This window comes from Oncorhynchus kisutch, linkage group LG15 (assembly GCF_002021735.2).
Source record: "Oncorhynchus kisutch isolate 150728-3 linkage group LG15, Okis_V2, whole genome shotgun sequence".
Lineage (NCBI taxonomy): Eukaryota > Metazoa > Chordata > Actinopteri > Salmoniformes > Salmonidae > Oncorhynchus > Oncorhynchus kisutch.
The window spans coordinates 46,946,619-46,969,452 of record NC_034188.2 but is presented as its reverse complement, the minus strand read 5'-3'; the positions used below and the strand labels follow the sequence as shown (position 1 = coordinate 46,969,452).

The 22,834-nt window shown below is 41.0% G+C and overlaps 1 protein-coding gene across 8 annotated transcripts in view; it reads right to left on the bottom strand.

Moving 5' to 3' along the window:
* Window positions 1-22,834, bottom strand: part of LOC109905335 (DISP complex protein LRCH3) — a 92,046-nt gene that overhangs the window by 55,910 nt on the left and 13,302 nt on the right. For all 8 annotated transcript variants that reach the window (XM_031790368.1, XM_031790370.1, XM_020502642.2 and 5 more), the window contains exons 2-4: window positions 21,262-21,406; window positions 1,438-1,564; window positions 1,156-1,261 (exon numbers count right to left, since the gene is read on the bottom strand). In XM_031790368.1, the coding sequence (XP_031646228.1) occupies window positions 1,156-1,261; window positions 1,438-1,564; window positions 21,262-21,406 (378 nt within the window). The remainder of the gene's footprint in view (window positions 1-1,155; window positions 1,262-1,437; window positions 1,565-21,261; window positions 21,407-22,834) is intronic.

Sequence of the window (22,834 nt, the reverse complement as noted above, 5' to 3'; positions counted from 1 at the left end):
ACCCCCCAACATGTGTTGTCATGCCAGATTTATCTAATCAAGCAATTATGGTATTTTTTTAATTTAAAAATATACTTGTGTGTGTGGTCCAGGTGGTTGTGTGTGTGTGTGTGTGTGTGTGTTATTTTCAATGACGGGCTACAAACAGTGGGTTAACTGCCTCTTTCAGGGGCAGAACGACAGATTTTTACCTGGTCAGCTTTTTTACCTTGTTACAAGTCCAACGCTCTAACCACTAGGCTACCTGCCGCCCCACCCCACTCAAAAGAGAGAAAGACAATCGTTGAACAGTGTTGAACTAATTAATTTCTTCCAAAATTAAGAAGCAGCAAGAGAGAAATAGAGATTGAAAGTGAAAAGAAAAAAAAACAGCTAACTAGTTCAGCCTACTGAAACACCCTGCTCAAACAGAGGGATGACATGTTAGCTAGTTGGATATGACTATCCAACACAACACTGGAACTCTTCCAAGTCAAGGTAAGCTTTTGGTTTTACTAATGTATTGCCACTGGGGCCTGCCAGTGTAACTGTTTACTGACTGTACACTGTCACAGCATGATTGTATGGGTTGACTAACACTTTAGTGCTATTAGCTATGTTGACTAAGATGTTACTTTAGCTAATATGGTTAAAACGATGTAGGCTGTGTGCTTAAGTTATGATATGGTTTGGCTTGGAAAGTTTCTCTCTCGCCTGGTCACATACAGCTGACTTGTTGTGCATTGAAGTCCTCAAGCGAAGCGAAGAAGAATACAACGTGGCTGTTATGAGAGTGAACTCTATTCATTCCACCGATACTGTTGAAAAACGTTTCTTAAACAGAACGGGGATAAACATACCTGAATTTCTCCAATAGAACCTCGTTTGCAACTGTTGGACTAATGATTACACCCTATATCAGCTAGATGCTGGCAAAAGTGTGCAAAGCGGTATTCAAAGTCACCTCAAATTCTCTCTCAGCCTGTGTGCACCTACGTTGTACTGGGTGAATGGAATATGAATGGGAGTCATCCAACATGCTGTCATAGAAATAAGGCCATGCTCATTCAAAAAAAATCATCCCCATCTTAAACAGCACTGCGCGCCACTGGTGTGTGTGTGTGTTGAGCAGTACAGACACTGCGTCGGGCCAGGTGGTTGAGTGTGTGTGTTGACCTGGGGGCAAGCGGGCCAGGTGGTTGCGACGGATGTTAAGGTCTCGCAGCGAGTCCAGTCGACCAACCTGAGGAGGGAGTGTCTGGATCTCATTACAACTCACGTCCTGGAGAGAGGGATGAGAGAGAGAGGAGAGGAAAGGATGACCTGGTTAAACAGTAATCAAACCACAACACAAAGACTACCAATAAGGGGGTAAAAACAGGCAAATCAACATGGTGGTTTTGACACTAAAACCCACGGTCAATTAAGCCCTAACTGTGTGTGTGTGTCTGTACTGACCAGTTCTGTGAGCTGTAGTAGTTGGCCTAGCTCTTCGGGAAGGGAGACAAGCTTGTTGTTACAGGCAATCAGGACCTTCAACGGCAGACTGCACACCGGGCTGGGCAGGGTCGACAACTGGTTTCGACTGAAATCCGGATGAAAGAAAAACAGACCAACAGGAGAGAGGGCGGAGAGAAAATGTTAGAGGTTTTTGACTAAAGCTTAGTAGATTTATGTCCATTCAAATAGTTGTGATGGATGTTTTTTTAAGTGTACTGGCAAGATGGCAAATGTTGATTATTATTAAACAAAGTTACAATGTTCCAACGATGTTCTTGACATTCTTTTGCTATTGTCTGGGAACACTTCCTATCAAACAGGTTGATGTTACAGACCAAAAGTCTTTCAAACCTGTTAATCAGATATGTTGTGACGTTTCTCTATGCCCAAAACAGATCGCTTTAATATTGGTTTATGAATGAACATGGGTTTTGTTCCAAATGACACACTATTCCATATTTAGTGCACTACTTTTATAGTGAATAGGGTGCCTTTGGGATGCTGACCATCTGTTTAAGGCATCACACATCTTCACACAGGTGTGTGTAATATGCATGCATAGGCTGTCTTTCTATGGTTAAGTGTACAAGTGTTTTGTCAAATTTGTAAACAGATGTGTCCATCAGAGTTCACTCTGTGTTTATCACCATATGTTCAGGTATGTGAGTGTCAGTGGTGGAAAAAGTACTCAACTGTCATACTTGAGTAAATGTTATAGAAAATGACTAAATTAAAAGCGAGTCACCTAGTGAAGTATTACTTGACTAAAAGTATCTGGTTGTAAATGTACTTAAATACAGTGGTGGAGAAAGTCCTCTACTGACATATATTTTTTTAAGTAAAAGCCATACATCAAATTCTTTATATTAAGCAAACCAGACAGCACAATGTTCTTTTAATTTTTATTTATTTATGGACAGAGAGGGCCTCAAACACTCAAACGTAATTTACAAACACAGAATTTGTGTTAAGTGAGTCTGCCAAATCAGTTTCAGTAGGGATGACAACGTGTTCTGTTGATATAGGACCATATTGCTGTAATGCCTGAGCAGTTTGATGGGGTTGAGGTCAGGCTCTGAGCAGGCCAGTCAAGTTCTTCCACACTGATCTTGAAAAAAACATTTCTGTATGGACCCCATTTTGTGCACGGGGGCATTGTCATGCGGAAACAGGAAAGGGCCTTCCCCAAACTGTTGCCACCATGTTGGAATCACAGAATCGTCTAGAATGTCATTGTACGCTGTCACGTTAAGATTTCCCTTCACTGGAACTAAGGGGCCTAGCCCGAACCATGAAAAACAGCCACAGACCATTATTCCTCCACCAAACGTTACAGTTGGCACGATGCACTGGGGCAGGTAGCGTGATTCATCACTCCAGAGTCCAATGGAGGCGAGCTTTACACCGCTCCAGGCGACACTTGTGCGGCTGCTCAGTCATGGAAAACCATTTAAGGCTCCCGACAAACAGTTCCTGTGCCGACGTTGTTTCCAGAGGCAGTTTGGAACTCGGTAGTGAGTGTTACAACATAGGACAGGCTTCAGCACTCGGTGGTCCTGTTCTGTGAGCTTGTGTGGCATACCACTTTGCGGCCGAGCCATTGTTGCTCCTTGACGTACCCACTTCACAATAAAAGCACTTACAGTTGACCGTGGAAACTCAAGCCGGGCAGAAATTTGACAAACTGACTTGTTGTAAAGGTGGCATCCAATGACGGTGCCATGTTATAAGTCACTGAGATTAAATAGCAGAATCCACTCATTTGAAGGGGTGTCCACATACTTTTGTAGTGTATTTCACAGTGGTTTAGATGGTACAATGACGCTCAACACCAGGGTTCGTTCATCAACTAGGTTTGGCCTCGGGCCAAATGTTTTCTGAGCTAATAGTCGGTACGTCAGAACATAATTAGCATACAATATTAGCACACTACATTTAACACTTCTGACATAAATTCAATGCCAATAATTTCGATCTGATTTCACTCAAAATCACCAATGTCTCTATTCAATTATTATTTTGAATACATTGGTGGGGAAAAACAAGTCTACAATACTTTAACATCAACATTCGTTAAAAACAATTAGCTTACTAGCAAGAGGAAATCTTAATCTCAAACATCAAAAGGTGGTGAATAAAAATTGAAGTTTAAGGGATGAATGGTTTCAATTTTTGCCTAAAATGACATAACCAAATCTAACTGCCTGTAGCTCAGGCCCTGAAGCAAGGATATGCATATTCTTGGTACCATTTGAAACACTGAAATGCGGCATTGTGAAAGGAATGTAGAAGAATATAACAATAGATCTGGTAGTAGAAAATACAAAGAATTTGTGTCCAAAAGATGACAGCAGTGTATGTGCAAAGTTTCAGACGGATGAGCGAACTACATGACATTTAGTGTGAAGTCACCCAGGTACATTTGGGCAAATCGTGTAGGAGACATTTGCATTCATATTACATTTTTCTGAAAGAATATCGTCAAATCTGTATACTTGGACTTTGATTTAGCTTTTCCAGTATTAGTAGCCATATTATAAGTTCAACATTTACAAAACCAGTTTTCATAACTTCATAACTTTTGCCCAAAAGGAAAAGGTACACTGTCGCACAAGGTTAGTAGCTACATTTTACAACAGATACATGGTTTCCGGATGCTCCCATAAAGCCCAGCTCATTGGCGATCTAGCTAGCGCTGTTTGACCCCGATTGGTGCTTATTTGACACCGTTTTAGTCGTTCAGGTGAAGACCGCCTGCGTCATCGGCGTGCCATGAAGGCGTTGCTTTCTGACCAGATATGGTGTTCTATAGGATATACTACACCACTAATGATACAGTGAAGTCTGGTTACGTTCCATGATCTCTGAGGAATACATACGAATGTAATTTGACTGGTTGAAACAACGTTTAGGGTTAGATTTTCAGATTCCTTTCTTTGCAAATGGAACAAGTGGAAATACAAAATCTATGGTGCATTTTTTAGGATATGAAAGATTATTTTATCCAACAAAACAACACTTCATGTTATCTCTGGGACCCTTCAGATGATAAATAAGAGCAAGATTTCAGAATGTAAGCACACATTTCACCTTCAGAGGTGAATTTATCAAACATATCGCTGTGAAAAGTTGTTGTTAGGAGCTCTCCTCAAACAATAAAAGCATGGCATTTTTTCGCTCGAATAGCTACTGTAAATTGGACAGTGAAGTTACATTAACAAGAACTTCAGCTTTCAGCCGATATAAGACACTTATACGTACCAACATTTATTGTTTCTCTAAAATCTGCTATCGTGACAAGGCGCTGCATGATTTACAACGGTCCTGTTGACGGGACGCCGATCCCTAACTAGCAAGAGGATATTTTAATCTCAACTATAGTTGGAGAATAAAAATAACCCACAATGCCAAACCTGTGGGTTATTTGCAACAAAAATGTTGTTTGCAAAGAATTCAATCTCATAAATCATTATGCATCTAAGCATGGTACTTTCAGTGGTCTTCCCACTCCAGAGAGAGGCATGATGTAGAAAAATGTAAGAGTTAACACACAGAAGCAGAATCCTCCTTTGTGACCTGACTCAACAACAGAAGGTCACAAGTGCCTCCATTAAAAGCGTCCTGGGTTCTAACCCAACACAACATGCCCATCACAGACGTGGAGGTGTTTAAAAAGTGCATGGTGACAGCTTTGGTGGAATTGGCTACGCACAAGTCTAGCATAATTGAGACTGTCAAACAGGTGCCCCTGTCTGCATCAACAGCAGGCCGCCACGTCCATGCTCTGGTGGATGATGTGCATAGGATTGTTCTGGAGGGGCTCAATCAGGCTGAGCATTTTTCCCTGGCTATTGATGACAACACTGATGTAGCACAGTTGTGTGTGTATATGTCCGTTAATTAGATGATTTTTCCATTTCTTAAAGAACATTAGACCAGTGCCTTTGTAATTTGGAACATGACCATAAATGTGTTAGGGTGCCTGTATAAGTTGTACATTTAAGACACTGAGGAGAGGACGGGGGGGGGGGGCTAAAAGCATGTCTGGCATTCTGGGATATATGCAACCTGTGTATTATTCTTAATTTGATTGCTCAAGTACCATAACATATAGTTTTTGCACATCTCCAAATGTCCTCCCACATCTCCTCGTCAATAATTTCTCCCACACCTGCTTGACCACCTGTGTGTCAACAGTAGAAATGGACCTTAAAGCATCATAAAATAATTATTTCAATGACAAGACATCAGGGTTGCCAATGAAGGTGGTGCTCTTCAAAATAGGTCTAACTTGTAGAAAGTGAAAAGAGTCCTACTTATGGAGTTGATATTTCTCAACCATCTGCTCAAATAACAATAAAATCCTATCAGTGACAAAATCATTTAGTCTGCCTATGCCCTTATTAAGCCAAACATTAAAGACAGCATCCAGCAATCCTGATACAAATATGGGTTGTTAAGAATTGGGGTAAGAGCAGAGGTTAGTTTGGACCTTTCCAAAACACTTTGAACTGACCTCCTCCATGCTTTGAGTGCATTAAATAGAATGGGATTATTGCAGTAATCTTACAGATTTGAAGCTTCTGGGAAGAAAAAAAAAAATATATATAAAAAATAAGTGGGTGGCAGAGTAGCTCTACGAATCTATCATATTATGTTTTAAAAGTATTTTCAGAACATCACCTTCAACAAGGTTACATACCTTGTAAAATGTAGGGTGATTTGAGCGTTTCAGTTCCTCTTTAAAGGTTAGGATTGGGGCGGCAGGGTAGCCTAGCGGTTAGAGCATTGGACTAGTAACCGGCAGGTTGCAAGTTCAAACCCCCGAGCTGACAAGGTACAAATCTGTCGTTCTGCCCCCGAACAGGCAGTTAACCCACTGTTCCTAGGCCGTCATTGAAAATAAGAATTTGTTCTTAACTGACTTGCCTAGTTAAATAAAAGGTATAACAATATCTAATCAAATAGAGGAGTCATTTGTGATCCATTCAGAAATATAACTTAAATATAACTTAATTTCAACCCCCCTGAGAACCTAGCAAGTGCAATATTGCCATCTTAACTATTGGCTTGTGTTTACTCCACATAAAGGAACTTAACCAGCCATTTTAATCTGTTATTACCTTATTGGAAAGTAAGACTTTGATCATTTGGATTGGGTAAAATATTTTGTAAAATATTCATTTTCAATAGAGATATTCTACCCAACCATGAAATCAGAGAAGAGTTCCACACTCCAGATGTGTCTTATTGTGTCAAATAAGGTAACAAAATTAGCTTTATACTTTTGCTGGGATTTGGGAGTAATATACCCAGATCCATAAAACCTGAAGGAGACCATTTTAAAGGAAATGGGGGAGCGGTAGTAGGTACAAAGCTAAGACAACCAAGTGGCATAGACTCTGATTTAGTTAAATTAATCTTGTAGCTTGAAAATACACTGAATAATTCAATAATATTAACAAGATACGTAATTGAAGTCTCGGGCTCGAGATGAATATCAAAGCATCAGCACACAAGCTTATTTTTTAACAAACGGCACCAATGAGCAGACCCTGTATAGCAGGCGTTACTCTGATGGCCTCGGCCAATGGTTCCATACTGAGCGCCAATTGGCGAGGGGAATAAGGATAGCCCTGTAAGGTACCCCGGTGTGTGGAGAAGCTATTTGACCTTAGTAAGGATAGCAGCATTCGTTGTTAGTCTTGCATAACATTAAGATACGCCTGACATTATTACATCACCTTTTACAATTAAAAAAATCAAATCAAATGCTATTTGTCACATACACATGTTTAGCAGATGTTATTGCGAGTGTAGCGAAATGCTTGTGTTTCCAGCTCCAACATTGCAGTAATATCTAACAAGTAATATCTAACCATTTCACAACAATACACACATATCCAAAGTTATGGAATTAAGAATCTATAAATATTTGAGTGAGCAGTGTCAGAGCGGCATAGACTAAGATACAGTAGAAACATATGAGATTAGTAATGCAAAATGTAAACGTTATTAAAGTGGTCAATGAATTCAAGTCTATGTATATAGGGCTGCAGCCTTTAACGTGCTAGGGATGGCTATTTAACAGTCTGATAGCCTTGAGATTGAAAAACAGCTTCTGTCTCTCGGTCCGTTTTGATGCACCTGTACTGATCTCGCCTTCTGGATGATAACAAGGAGAACAGGCAGTGGCTCGGGTGGTTGTTGTCCTTGATGATCTTTTTGGCCTTCCTGTGACATCAGGTGCTACAGGGCAGGTAGTTTGCCCCCGGTGATGCGTTGGGCATTCTGCACAACCCTGAGGTTGCAGGTGGTGCAGTTTCCATACCAGGCAGCGATACTGCCCAAAAGGATGCTCTCAATAGTGCATCTGTAAAGGTTTGTGAGGGTTTTAGGTGCCGAGACAAATTTCTTCAGCAACCTCTCAAAAAAAAAAAAACATTTTCACCACAGTCTGTGTGGGTGGACCATTTCAGTTAGTCCGTGATGTGTACACCGAGGAACTTGAAGCTTTACACCTTCACTGCGATCCCGATGTGGATAGGGGGGTGCTCCCTCTGCTGTTTCTTGACGCCCATGATCAGTTCCTATGTTTGTTGTCATTGGGCGAGAGGTTATTTTCCTGACACCACACTCCCATGGCCCTCACCTTCTTTCTCCCTGTAGGCTGTCTCGTCATTGTTGGTAATCAGGCCTACTACTGTTGTGTCATCTGAAAACTTGATGATTGAGTTGGATGTGTGCATAGCCACGCAGTCATGGGTGAACAGGGAGTACAGGAGGGGGCTGAGAACCCATTATTGCGGGGCCCCAGTGTTGAGGATCAGCGAAGTTGAGGTGTTGTTTCCTACCTTCACGACTGGGGGACGGCCCGTCAATTAGTCCAGAACCCAATTGCACAGGGCGGGGTTGAGACCCAGGGTCTCGAGCTTAATGATGAGCTTTGAGAGTACTATGGTTTTAAATGTTGAGCGATAGTCAATGAACAGCATTCTTACATTGGTATTCCTCTTGTCCACATGGAATAAGACAGTGTTCAGTGCGATGGCATTGTCTGTGGATCTATCGTCTGTGGGTCTAGAGTGTCAGGTAAGGTAGGGGTGATATGATCCTTGACTAGTCTCTTAAAGCACTTCATGATGACAGAAATGAGTGCTATGAGGCAATTTTAATTTAGTTCATTTAACTTTGCTTTCTTGGGTACAAGAACAAGGGTGGACATTTTGAAGCATGTGGGGACAGCAGACTGGGATAGGGAGAGATTCCGGACATTTTCAAACACTCCGGCCAACTGGTCTGCGCAAGCTCTGAGGACGTGGCTAGGAATGCCGTCTGGGCCGGCAGTCTTGCGAGGGTTAACACACTTAAATGTCTTACATCGGCCTCGGAGAAGGAAAGCCCACAGTCCTTGATAGCGGGCCGCGTCGGTGGCAGTGTTATCCTTAAAGCGGGTGAAGGTATTTTGCTTGTCTGGAAGCAAGACATTGGTGTCCGCGATGTGGCTGGGTTTTCCCTTTGTAGTCAGTGATTGTCTGTAGTCCCTGCCACATGAGTCTCGTGTCTGAGCCGTTGAATTGTGACTCCACTATGTCTCTACACTGATGTTTTGCATGGCGATTGTCTTACGGAGGGAATAACTACACTGTAGTCGGCCATATTCCCAGTCACCTTGCCATGGTTAAATTAGATGGTTCACGCTTTAATTTTTACGCGAATGGTGACATCTATCCACGGTTTTAATAGTCAGTGTATACAACATCTCCTATACACTTCCTGATACTCACTCACCGTATCAGTGTATTTGTCAATATTATTCTCAGAGGCAACCTGGAACATACCCCAGTCCACGTAATCAAAACAATCTTTAAGCGTGGATTCCGATTGGTCAGACCAGCATTGAATTGTCCTTAGCACAGGTACTTTCTGATTGATTTTCTGCCTATAGAGTAAAATGGAGTCATGATCAGATTTGCCAAAGGGAGGGTGGGGAAGGGCCTTGTATGCATCCCGGAAATTGGAGTAGCAGTGATCGAGTGTTTTCGCAGCTCAAGTACTAGTCATTGTCTTGATAGAACTTCAGTAGTGTTTTTCTCAAATTAGATTTGTTAAAGTCCACAGCTACAATAAATGCAGCCTCAGGATGTGTGGTTTTCAGTTGGCAAAAAGTTCAGTTAAGTACCTTGAGAGCAGTCGTGGTATCGGCTTGAGGGGGGAATCTACACGGCTGTGACTATAACCAAAGAGAATTCTCTTGGGGAGGTAATACGGTCGGCATTTGATTGTGAGGTATTCTAGGTCAGGTGAACAAAAGGACTTGAGTTCCTGTATGTTATCACAATCACACAATAAGTAGTTAATCATAAACCATACACCCAAGCCCTTCTTCCCAGAGAGATATTTATTCCTCTCTTCACGATGAACTGAGAGAGCCATGTTTCCATGAAACAGAGTATCATCAACTTTATTATCCAGACACTTAACAAAATTGAGTAATATACTCAGAAGCGGTGGGCGGTGTGCACGCCTCCCGAGTCGAACTAGAAGTCGACTACCCCTCCTCCGCCAGCGGTGTTTTGGGTCAGTCTCTGGAATCAGTTCAATTGCCCTGTGGGTACAAACAAAGGATCAGATTCCAGAAAGTAGTATTCCTGGTCGTAATGCTGGTGAGGTACCGCCGCTCTGATATCCAAAAGTTATTCTCGGCTGTATGTAAAATACAATTTTATGGGCTAATAATGTAAGAAAAAAAAAAAGTTTAACTAGAATCATGGCAGCCCTACCTGTCGGCACCATTTTGTCAGATATGTGGCAATAAGTCCACTAGTCGTGTGGCTAGGATTTTAGAAAGACATTTCCTATCCATGTACAGAAGGGCAATAAGGTCTGTTGGAGGAACAAGACTCTGGGCATCTCTTTTTGAGAATAAGTGATATGTTACCATCCCTCAGACTTTGAGGGAGGTCGTCATTTGAAAATGAGTGGTTAAACATATCAAGCAATGGCTCAAGGATTAGGCCTTGGAACTCCTTATAGAACTCACTACAAAACCTGTCTGGTCCTAAAGGCCCTACCATTTGGCAAATTCTCAATTGCAAACATCTCTTCCTTAGTAAGGGGCATTAAGGAGACCGCTGTTCTTCAGAAATAATAGGGAGTTCAATCTTATAAAATAAGTCCTCAATTAGTTTGGGTGCATCATTGTCAGTTCTGAGGCATAAAGATATGCAAAAAAAAAATACAATCACATCCATCTCCCCGACATCCACAAGATCATGCCGAAGGGGAAATGCTACTTTTTCCATTAAGTCAGTCACTTAGTAGCCCATATAACTGTATTATGTAAATACTAACATTATTGTGAGTGCTTATCCAGGGCTATTTAGGTCTCATGCTGAAAGTATTTTCTGTTTATTCCGTTGTGAAAGGAGGGGGCTATCCCAAGACTTTTCTTTAAAAGATTGCAAAACGCAGGTCAACTAATGTTGAATATTTATCATTACTAGGGAGATTCCAGTAACCAATCATATGATATGTTGACAGCTATTACAAAATCAGTTATAAGCTGCATGACGAGCAATTTATTTTTTAGAATTATTGAGTTGATTGGCTATCTTAGTCCCTCTCCTAACATTCTACACCAGTGGGCGTCAACATGTTAAAAAGGAGCTAGAACGGAATGTGAAGAGCTACCGCCATTCTATGGAAGAAAAACTACGTTTCAAATCGTTGTGAGAAGTTGTAGAAAACTGGGTTGAGGGATAGATTGACACCAGGATATGGTGAGTTTTCATAAGGAGAACGAGCTACTGGCGATTAGGCTAGCTAAGCTATTGCTAGCATTTTGAGAGTGTTCATACTGACCCAAGCATAGGCACAAGCCATTAACATTTAGTCTAGATCAGTTATCGATCAATCAATTGAAATAGCAAACGTGTATAGGTGTAAGCACTAGTCCTTTGCATTGCCCAGGTTAGTTTAATGTTTAGTTCATGTGAACCTAGTGCTGTAGTTTAAGTGTATAGCATTTTGACTAAGTTTAATTTCTCATTCCTGTAAGCGATAAAAGCGCTATATTCATGTTTATATGAAAGGTACTCATGGAAAATATATTGTGTGATCCTGTTTGTAAAACAGGTCAGGTTTTTTGAGCGTGGATTCAGTTCCACCAAGGATGGCGAGCCACCAGAACCCAGGACATCCATAAGATTTGCATGCAAAAATCTATTGCCCTTATCCTTGGAGGACAACGAATTTGCACTGCCACACTACAGTGGGGTAGGATTCTTTGTTGCAAGACATCATTACACCATCCCATGGGACTGTCATAAGCCCATTTAAGCACCAGCGTTTGATATGTACAGTCACTCACATTTGATTCCATCTCATAGTGGTTTATAAGTCAGTATTTCTGAATTGGGTTGTATTTTTTCTGTGGATTCATGTGAATTGTATTTCAATTCAACTTTGAACATTGAAATCTGAGATACCCTCAAGATTATAATCGAGTTGGCCTTCTGAGTGGTGCAGTCTAAGGCACTGCATTGCAGTTGCTAGATGTTCCACTTGAGATCCTGATTTGAGTCCAGGTGCTGTCGCAGCCGTCCTCAAAACGGCAGACCCATTGGGCAGCGCAGGGATGTCCTTGTCACATCGCTCTCTAGCGACTCCTGTGGCGCATGCACGCTGACACGGTTGCCAGGTGTACGGTGTTTCCTCCGACACATTGGTGCGGTTGGCTTCCGGGTTAAGCTGGCATCGTGTTAAGAAGCAGTGGTTAAGGAAGCATGGCTCTTGACCTTCCCCTCTCCCGTGTCCGTACGGGAGTTGCAGTGATGAGACAGGACTGTAACTACCAATTGAATAAAAAATAGAGTTGAGTGCACACTAGTAAACTATAGGCGGGATTAAGGTTGCACATTTTGGGGAATATTCAGAAGTGTAAACTTTCCATGGGAATTAATGGGAATATATGCAAATTAATATTAATAAAATTTAGATTTTTTTTTTCATTTGATATATTTACCATATCATACTGGGGCGGCAGAGTAACCTGGTGGCTAGAGCGTTGGACAAGCAGCCAAAAGGTTTTTACCTTGTCAGCTTGGGGATTTGATCTTGCAACATTTTGGTTACAAGTCCAACGCTCTAACCACTAGGCTACCTGCCACCCCAAATATGTTGGCACGAGTGCCATATTGCATCTTCATCCCAAAGCCCTTGCTTAGAAGTGTACTTAACCAGACTGCCAAGAATCTTGCCCTCATCCAGCCTCATCGAGACATGGTAGTCATGACAACCATAGGCCTTGTTGATATATGTGCCAGCATACTTGGGGTCCAACATGTACTCTGCGGCGTGTATGGGCTTCAGGCAGAAGTCTTCAGAACTGCAGTTTCCTCTGCTTGGAGGAACAGTGAATTGGATAGGGCAGTACAGATTTCTTCTCTTACATCTGCAAGCAGAGTCTGAACATCAGACAGGATGGCATTGTCTCCCTCATTCCATGCAATGGCTACTGCTATAGGTTTCAGGCTGCTTACCAATCTCTCCCAAAATACATCATCCAGGAGGAGCCTCTTGATGGGGCTGTCCATATCGGCAGACTGTGATATGGTAATTTCTTGGAGACTCCTTCCCCTCCAGGAGACTGTCAGACATGATGAAAACACCACACAGGTGTTGCTGGGCAGCTTCAATGTGGTGCTCTTATTCTTCTCACTTTGCTTGGTGAGGTAGATTGCTGCTATAAATTGATGACCCTTCACATACCTAACCATTTCCTTGGCTCCCTTGTAGAGTGTATCCATTGTTTTCCATGGCATCCATGATGTTCTTGAGGAGCAGATTCAATGCATGAGCAGATTCAATGCATGAGCAGCACAGCCAATGGGTATGACCTAAGGGTAGTACTCCTCCACATTAGACCAAGCAGCCTTCACGTTTGCAGCAGCCATTTTTTATTTAACTAGGCAAGTCAGTTATTAAGACTAAATTCTTATTTACAATGACGGCCTACCAAAAGGCAAAAGACATCTGCGGGGACGGGGGCTTTGATTAAAAATACATTTAAAAAAGAACAAATAGGACAAAACACACAAGAGAAACAACTAGAGGTCGACCGATTAATCGGAATGGCCGATTAATTCGGGCCAATTTCAAGTTTTCATAACAATCGGAAATCGGTATTTTTGGGCACCATTTTTTTTTTATACCTTTATTTAACTAGGCAAGTCAGTTAAGAACACATTCTTATTTTCAATGACTGCCTAGGAACGGTGGGTTAACTGCCTGTTCAGGGGCAGAACGACAGATTTGTACCTTGTCAGCTCGGGGGATTCAATCTTGCAACCTTACAGTTAACAAGTCCAACGCAATAACGACCTGGCTCTCTCTCATTGCACTCCACAAGGAGAATGCCTGTTACGTGAATGCAGTAAGCCAAGGTAAGTTGCTAGCTAGCATTAAACTTATCTTATAAAAAACAATCAATCATAATCACTAGTTAACTACACATGGTCAATGATATTACTCAATATTATCTAGCGTGTCCTGCGTTGCATATCTGACTGAGCATACAAGTATCTGACTGAGCGGTGGTAGGCAGAAGCAGGCGCGTAAACATTCATTCAAACACCACTTTCGTGCGTTTTGCCAGCAGCTCTTTGTTGTGCGTCAAGCATTGCGCCGTTTATGACTTCAAGCCTATCAACTCCGGAGATGAGGCTGGTGTAACCGAAATGAAATGGCTAGCTAGTTAGTTCGCGCTAATAGTGTTTCAAACGTCACTCACTCTGAGCCTTCTAGTAGGTGTTCTCCTTGCTCTGCATGGGTAACGCTACGTAAATGGTGGCTGTTGTCGTTGTGTTGCTGTTTCGAGCCCAGGGAGGAGCGAGGAGAGGGACGGAAGCTATACTGTTACACTGGCAATACTAAAGTGCCTATAAGAACATCCAATAGTCAAAGGTTAATGAAATACAAATGGTAAAGAGGGAAATAGTCCTATAATAACTACAACCTAAAACTTCTTACCTGGGAATATTGAAGAATCATGTTAAAAGGAACCACCAGCTTTCATGTGTTCTCATGTTCTGAGCAAGGAACTGAAACGTTAGCACATATTGCACTTCGACTTCAACACTTTGTTTTTGCATTATTTAAACCAAATTGAACATGTTTCATTATTTATTTGAGGCTAAATTGATTTTATTGATGTGTTATATTAAGTTAAGATAAGTGTTCATTCAGTATTGTTGTAATTGTCAATTATTACAAATAAAAATACATTTAAAAATAATAATAATAATAATAATAATAATAATAATAATAATAATAATTCGGCCGATTAATCGGTAACGGCATTTTTTGGTCCTCCAATAATCAGTGCCGGCGTTGAAAATTCCTAATCGGTCGACCTCTAGAAACAACACTACATAAAGAGAGACATAAGACAACATAGCAAGGCAGCAACACAACATGGTAGCAACACAAAACCAGGTACAAACATTATTGGGCACACACAACCGCAAAGGACAAGAAGGAAGAGACAACAATACATCACGCAAAGCAGCCACAACTGTCAGTACGTGTCCATGATTGAGTCTATGAATGAAGAGATCTAGCATGGGTAGGATGGTCATCTGAATCAGGGTTAGTTTGTCAGCTGGGGTGAATGACGAGCGATTACGATAGAGGAAACCAGGTCTAGATGTAACTTTAGCCCGCAGCTTTGATATGTGCTGAGAGAAGGACAGTGCACCGTCAAGCCATACTCCGAAAGAGGTGATTACCTCAAGCTCTAAACCCTCAGAGGTAGTAATCACACCTGTGTGGATGGGCATTCTTCTCACCAAACCACATGACCTTTGTTTTGGAGGTGTTCAGAACAAGGTTAACTTCATCGGGCTAGGGGGCAGTACTCGGAAGTTTGGAATAATGAGGTGCCCAAAGAATACTGCCTGTTACTCAGGCCCAGAAGCTAGGATATGCATATAATTGGTAGTATTGAATAGAAAACTCTAACGCTTCCAAAACTGTTAAAATAATGTCTGAGTATAACAGAACTGATATGGCAGGCGAAAACCCGAGGACAATCCATTAAGTATTCTTTCCCCCAGCTCACCACTGATTACAATGGCTGGGAAGGGGAATATAAAAGGAAGACCTCCAAGATTTCAGTTCATAGGGCTTCCACTAGATGTCAACAGTCTTTAGAAAGAGCCAGGCTTGTTTTTGTTTTTTATTAGCTAGAATTTGTAGTTCTGCTAAGTGACTCCCATTTTGGCTGTAGTATTTGTTGCGCGTTCTGGTGAGGGCGTGCACTTCGTTATTTATCTCCGGTAATGGTCTCCGGTATTCTCGGTGTTAAATTTGATCTTTTATTTACATATTAGGGTATCTGAGGATTGATTAGGAATGTTGTTTGATATGTTTGGAAGAAGTTGATTGGTAATTTAAAGGATTCATTTGTATGCATTTTGAACGATTACTGAGCAAAGTGCACCAATGAAACTTACTTTTTGGGGATATGAAGGACTTTATCGAACAAAAGGACTATTTGTTATGTAACTGAAATGCTTGTGATTGCAACCAGATGAAGATCTTCAAAGCTAAGTGATTTATTTTATTGTTATTTCTGACTTTCGTGATACCTCTGCTTGGTTGGAAAATGTATGTAATGCTTTTGTGTGCGGGGAGCTGTCCTCAGATAATGGCATGGTGTGCTTTCGCCATAAAGCCTTTTTGAAATCTGACAAAGTGACTGGATTAACAAGAAGTTAAGCTTTTAAATGATGTATGACACTTGTATCTTCATGAATGTTTAATATTACGATTTCTGTAATCCGAATTTGTCGCTCTGCAATTTCACCAGATGTTGTCGAGGTGGGAAGCTAGTGTCCCAATGATCTGTAAGAAGTTAAGGGTAGAGAAAGCTTGTTGGACACTAAGAAAGCTTTGTGGTAGAGCATACGACACAAAATCTATGGAGGGGCCAGCTGAGTACAAGATTGTATCATCTGCATATAAATGGATGAGAGCGATACCTACTGCCTGAGCTATGTTGTTGATGTAAATTGAGAAGAGCGTGGGGCCAAGTGGCTGAGAAAGCAGATGTTCTGACATTATACACTGCACTCTTTGAGAAAGGTAGTTAGCAAACAAGGCCAAAGACGGCTCAGAGATACCAATACTCCTTAGCCTAACGTATCAAAAGCTTTGGCCAAGTCCATAAAGATAACAAAACAACATCGCTTAGAATCAAGGGCAATGGTGACGTCATTGAGGACCTTCAAGGTTGCAGTGACACATCCATAACCTGAGCAAAAACCAGATTACATACCAGAGAGAACACTATAGACATCAAGAAGGCCAGTCAGTTGAGTTTTTCCAACACTTTTGATAAATAGGGTAAAATAGAAATAGGCTATAACAGTTAGGATCAGCTTGATCTCCCCCTTTAACCTGTTGAGTGTAGGGGGCAGTATTTTGATGTTGAAAAACATACCCAAATGAAACTGCCTATTTCTCAGGCTCAGAAGCTAGAATATGCATATAATTGTCAGATTAGGATAGAAAAAAACTGTCAAAATATTGTTTGTGAGTATAACAGAACTGATATTGCAGGTGAAAACCTAAGGAAAATCCAACTAGGAAGTGCCTCTTGTGTTGAACGCTCCCTGTTCCATTGCATGCCTTCCCTCCATTTAAAGGGATAGCAACCAGATTCATTTCCCTATGGCTTCCACATGGTGTGAACAGTCTTCAGACATAGTTTCAGCCTTTTATTCCTGAAAAATTAGTGAGAACATTTATTGTGTAACTGGGAGTCTCGAGAGTGCAAACATCCGAAGATCAAAGGTAAGCGATTTAATTTTATTGCTTTTCTGACTTTCGTGACCAATTTACTTTGCTGCTAGCTGTTTGTAATGTTTTGTCTGATGAGAGAGATGTCCTTACATAAATGCTTGGTTTGCTTTAGCTGTAAAGCTTTTTTGAAATCTGACATGCCAGGTGGATTAACAACAAGCTACGCTGTGTTTTGCTATATTGCACTTGTGATTTCATGAAAATTAAATATTTTTGGTAATTTAATTTGAATTTGGCGCACTGCAATTAAGCGGAAGTTGACGAAAATGATCCCGGTAACGGGATGGGTGCGCCAAGAAGTTAAATAAAGGACAAACCGTGGCTGCTTTCCAAGCAATGAGAACCTCCCCAGAAAGGAGAGACAGATTGAAAAGGTTGGAGATAGGCTTGGCGATCATAGGGGCAGCAACCTTAACTTGGATATAGGGGGCGCTGTTTTAATTTTGGGATGAAAAACATTCCCGTTTTAAACAAGATATTTTGTCACGAAAAGATGCTCGGCTATGCATATAATTGACAGGTATGGAAAGAAAACACTGACGTTTCCAATACTGCAAAGATATTGTCTGTGAGTGCCACAGAACTGATGTTACAGGCGAAACCCAGATAAAAATCCAATCAGGAAGTGCCGCATTTTTTGAAACCGCCTCATGCCAATGACTCCTTATATGGCTGTGAATGGGCCACGAATGAGCTTAGGCTTTCTGTCGCTTCCCCAAGGTGTCGACAGCATTGTGACGTATTTGTAGGCATATCATTGGAAGATTGACCATAAGAGACTACATCTATCAGGTGGTCGCTTGGTGTCCTCTGTTGCAAATATTGCGTAATCTCCAGCTGCAGTATTTTTCCGTTCGCTTCTGATGAGAAACCAACTGTCACGACTGATATATTATCGAATAGATATGTGAAAAACACCTTGAGGGTTGATTCTAAACAACGTTTGCCATGTTTGTCGATATTGTGGAGCTAATTTGGAAAAAAGTTTGGCGTTGTAGTGACTGAATTTTCCGGTCTTTTTCTTAGCCGAACAAAACGGAGCTATTTCTCCTACACAAATAATCTTTTTAGAAAAAATGAACATTTGCTATCTAACTGAGAGTCTCGTCATTGAAATCATCCAAAGTTCTTCAAAGGTAAATGATTTTATTTGAATGCTTTTCTTGTTTTTGTGAAAATATTGCCTGCTGAATGCTAGGCTTAATGCTATGCTAGGCTATCAATACTCTTACACAAATGCTTATGTAGCTTTGGTTGAAAAGCATATTTTGAAAATCTGAGATGACAGTGTTGTTAACAAAAGGCTAAGCTTGTGTTTCAATATATTTATTTCATTTCATTTGCGATTTTCATGAATAGGAAACGTTGCGTTATGGTAATGCGCTTGAGGCTATGATTACGATCCCGGATACGGGATTGCTCATCGCTAGAGGTTAAAGAAGAAAGGGTCTAAACCATCTGACCCAGCTGCTTTTTTGGGGTCAAGTTTAAGGAGCTCCTCTAGCACCTCGTACTCAGTGACTGCCTGCAGGGAGAAACTTTTTAGCTGGGCAGGGGAAAAGAGGGAGAAGCATCGGGGATAGTCACATTAAAAGGGGTGGCAGATGAGGAAATGTTGGACGGGCAAGGAGGCATGGCTGAGTCAAATAGGAATCCTGAGTTAATGAAGTGGTGATTAAAGAACTCAGCCATGTGATTCTTGTCAGTAACAACACCATCATCATCAACTTTAAGGGACATGTGCAGCTGTGAGGAGGGTTTTATTCTCCAGGTCTTTAACTGTTTTACAGAACTTCTTGGGGATAGATGTACAGAGAGAGAACTGCTCCTTAAAGTAACTAACTTTGGCCTTCCATATAGCCTGAGTGCTCTTATTTCTCATTTGCCCAAACGTGAGCCAGTCAGCCTGAGTATGCGTGTGCCGAGCCTTTTGCCAAATGCAATTTTAGGTGGAGTAGCTCTCGGTCGAACCAGGGCCTGAACCTGTTTTTAATTCTCATTTTCTTTATGGGGTATTTGTTAACAATACCACTGAAAATATAAAAAAGGTCCAAGCATCTTTGACTGAGGGGATCAATCTGGTTCTATACAATTTTACAGAGGCCAGTTCATGAAGGAAGGCTTGCTCATTAAAGTTTTTTAGCAAGCATCTATGACAAATCAGGACAGGTCGTTTCACTGAGCAGCCATTACTAACACAGGTGGTAAAAACCGTGATCACTAAGGTCATTACTGAAGAAACCAGACTAATACCTATCAGGATTATGTCTGTCACCAGTGCAAATACCTTCAGTTGTCCAAGGTCATTGATGACTGCCTTCAGCTCATCTGCAATGTAGAGACCGGTGTGTCTGTTGTCCCTTGTGTCTGTGCTCTTGTAGAATACTGGTTTAGGGGTGGAGATGATGTAGTTAATTATTCCTTGCCCACGAACATTCGACCACCCATCAGAGATGATTGCAATATAGTCTGTTTGCACTATGATTTGTGTGACCTTCACTTGAACTCTGCATCCATTAAATTAGTAGATAAAGCATGTCTGGTTGGAGGGGTGTACACGCTGGACGAAGAACATTCAGAAATCTCTTCCAACACACATTGCCTGTGAGGATCAGAGGTGAACCTGCATACACAGCTTGAGCAAGACATTAATATGCATTTCTCTCACTACGTTCCGCCATTGAGTAAAAAAAACTTCTGGAAAACTTCTGATTCCAGGAGGACCATGAGCTGTTGCTATCGATAAGGTGTCTGATTCATCATTTTCACCTCAAATAGAAGTAGACAGACTTTTGTCAGAGGTTGCTTGTTGTGAGCACTGAGGGAACTTTATGCACTTGGACAGATGATTCTGAATCTTTGTTGCATTCTTCACATATGATTTGGCACAATATTTGCAAATGTACACAGCTTTTCCTTCTACATTAGCTGCAGCGAAATGTCTCCACACATCAGATAGTGCCCGTGTCATTTTCCTGTAAAGATTAGAAAAACACTTATATATATATATATATATACATACATACATACATAGATACACATGGAATTGTGTGTGTATAAGTAAATATATATATATATTTACTTATACACTCAATTCCATGCACAGATAAATAGTTAAGCAATTAGATAAATGTATTATCTTACAAAGGAGTTGTTTAAAAATTAAACATGTATGGAAACAGGTGAATTAACAATCCTCAGTTAGTAGGCTCAAGCAAGCTAAACCTCACGTGGTAGCAAAAACTAACTAGCAGAACTTGTTAACAAGTTTAAAATTATTTAAACACGCTTTGCTGTAGGCTACTATTTACTAGTTAACAAAAAATCATGTCATAAAATATATTCACCCCGCCCAGTATTGTAATCAAAACTTACCAGAAAGCATGTAGTCCTTTGCTCAGACAGTGTAGTAGTGTGGGCTCAATAGCATCTCATTAGTGCGCAAGATCTTGAGAATCAGCTGTACATGTGACGGAAGAGTGCACTGCACATGTGATGGAAGAATGCACTGTGCACGCAGAGGGTTGTAATTCCCTTGAACTGGAGAGTTTAACAAAAATATGCCACAAGATCTAGAATTGCCTTGTGTATCCCACACACCCAAAAAAATCACTGTTATAAGCTAACTTTTTTTAAATGAATTTTAGCAAAATTCCCAGAATTCCCAGGCTGAACTTCCCATGGGATATTTACCTGAAAGTTTCAGACACTTGCAACCCTACGCGGGATACATAGCCGATATCGAAGTCTATTGTACTGTTGATGTATTGAATTCATATTGAGCTCATTGTACAAATTTCACTCAAGGTGATACTTTTGTATTATTTTGGTGGGCTAACTTCCTTCTTGGGATAGCAATTTCTGTATATTACAACTAAGTAGCTTACACCACTGGTGTGTGTGCACGCCCGTTACCTTATGTTCAGGTAGGTGAGGGCCTGGAGATTGAGAAGACTCTCAGGCAGTGAGCGCAGGCAGTTCTGGTAGAGGTTAAGGTGTTCCAGAGAAACAAACATACACACCTCCACGGGCAGTTCTGGCAGACGGTTACGGGACAGATCTAAACAAGGGGAGAGAGACATGTACGTCACGCCACAGTTCATTTAATTTATTCAATACTTTATTTGAGCAGGTGATTTGGCTGGTTTTGTTTTCACACCTGTAGGTGTTCTAGTGTCAGGGCCGTTCGGTAGACTGAAGTTGGTTAAGAACACATTCTCAATGGCAAGAAAGGCTGTGTTGGGATCTAGCCAGGGTTGTATTCACTCGGTACCAAATAGAAGAAATTGTACTGAAACAAGGAGTGATTACTTGAACTTGGTATGCACTAATGAATAAAACTCAGGACATTTGGGCCCAACCCAACCCCTACTCCTGTGACAAGTGCCATGGTATCTGTAAGGACATCGGTTGTCATCTCAACTGATGGAGAGCACCATTTACAGGGCAGTGTCCCCAGTCACTGTCCTGGGGAAAACCCTGCACAGCAGTTACATTTACCATGTGTTCTGTAGGCCTAAATGGTCAATGTCCTTAATGAATAAAAACAGATTTATTTTAGTTTGTTCCTTTCAAAAGTGTAAATCAGAATTGTTTATAGAGATCACGAATGCTTTTGTTTGCCAATAACCTAATACAAGTATACTAAATGTATAAGTCCACTCAATTAGCAGGTTACATTTATAAACACTGTCGGAATGTCAAACAGATGTGCTTATTGCCTGTGGAGTATGTGAAATGCAGTAAAATTGTTATTTTTACTTTCAGCTGTATCAGAACCAGTAAAAGGAACAACACTGTAAATACCTTCAGCCCTGTTTCACGCTACCACGAGTACTTATTATTTTCAAGAGAGTACTCCAACACAGACATTCTTTCAAACGCCCATCACTACTAAATATCTGACAAAAAAACATCCCTGAACACCAGCTGTAAAGCTAAATTCAACCCCTATCCCCTCCCTCAATCCACATAGCTTCTGAGTCCACTAAAAGCTGGTCCTTTCTTAGTGTTACGCTAGCTACATAAAAATATGGTACAGTGAAGACATACATTTAAGTTAAAGATATCATTTGGTGATTTTGCTATCCTATTCCCAAGCATAGGTCTTTACTTTCTCCACTGCTTATCGTGATGTAATACTGTGATAAGAACTCGGGGTGAATGCTGGAAAACGTATCTACAGTAGTACTCATTTTACAACTACAGGTATTTTAATAGACCACTCATTCTGACTAAAAGTGTTTTGTTGGGTGTTTAAATAAGAGTAGGCCTATGTTACAGACAGCAACACAAAATACAATTTCCATCACACACAGACAGAGACAGTCACACACACCCGTGACGTCTGAAAATAGCCACCAAGCTGACAGATAAAGGGACGTTCTTCTCCCTCCAGTCAGAGCAAAGGCCTCAGTATCTTTAAGCAGCTTTTCTTGTACTTGTCTAAATAAGTAATGCCGAGCGAGCCTCCTAGCTCATTTTTATC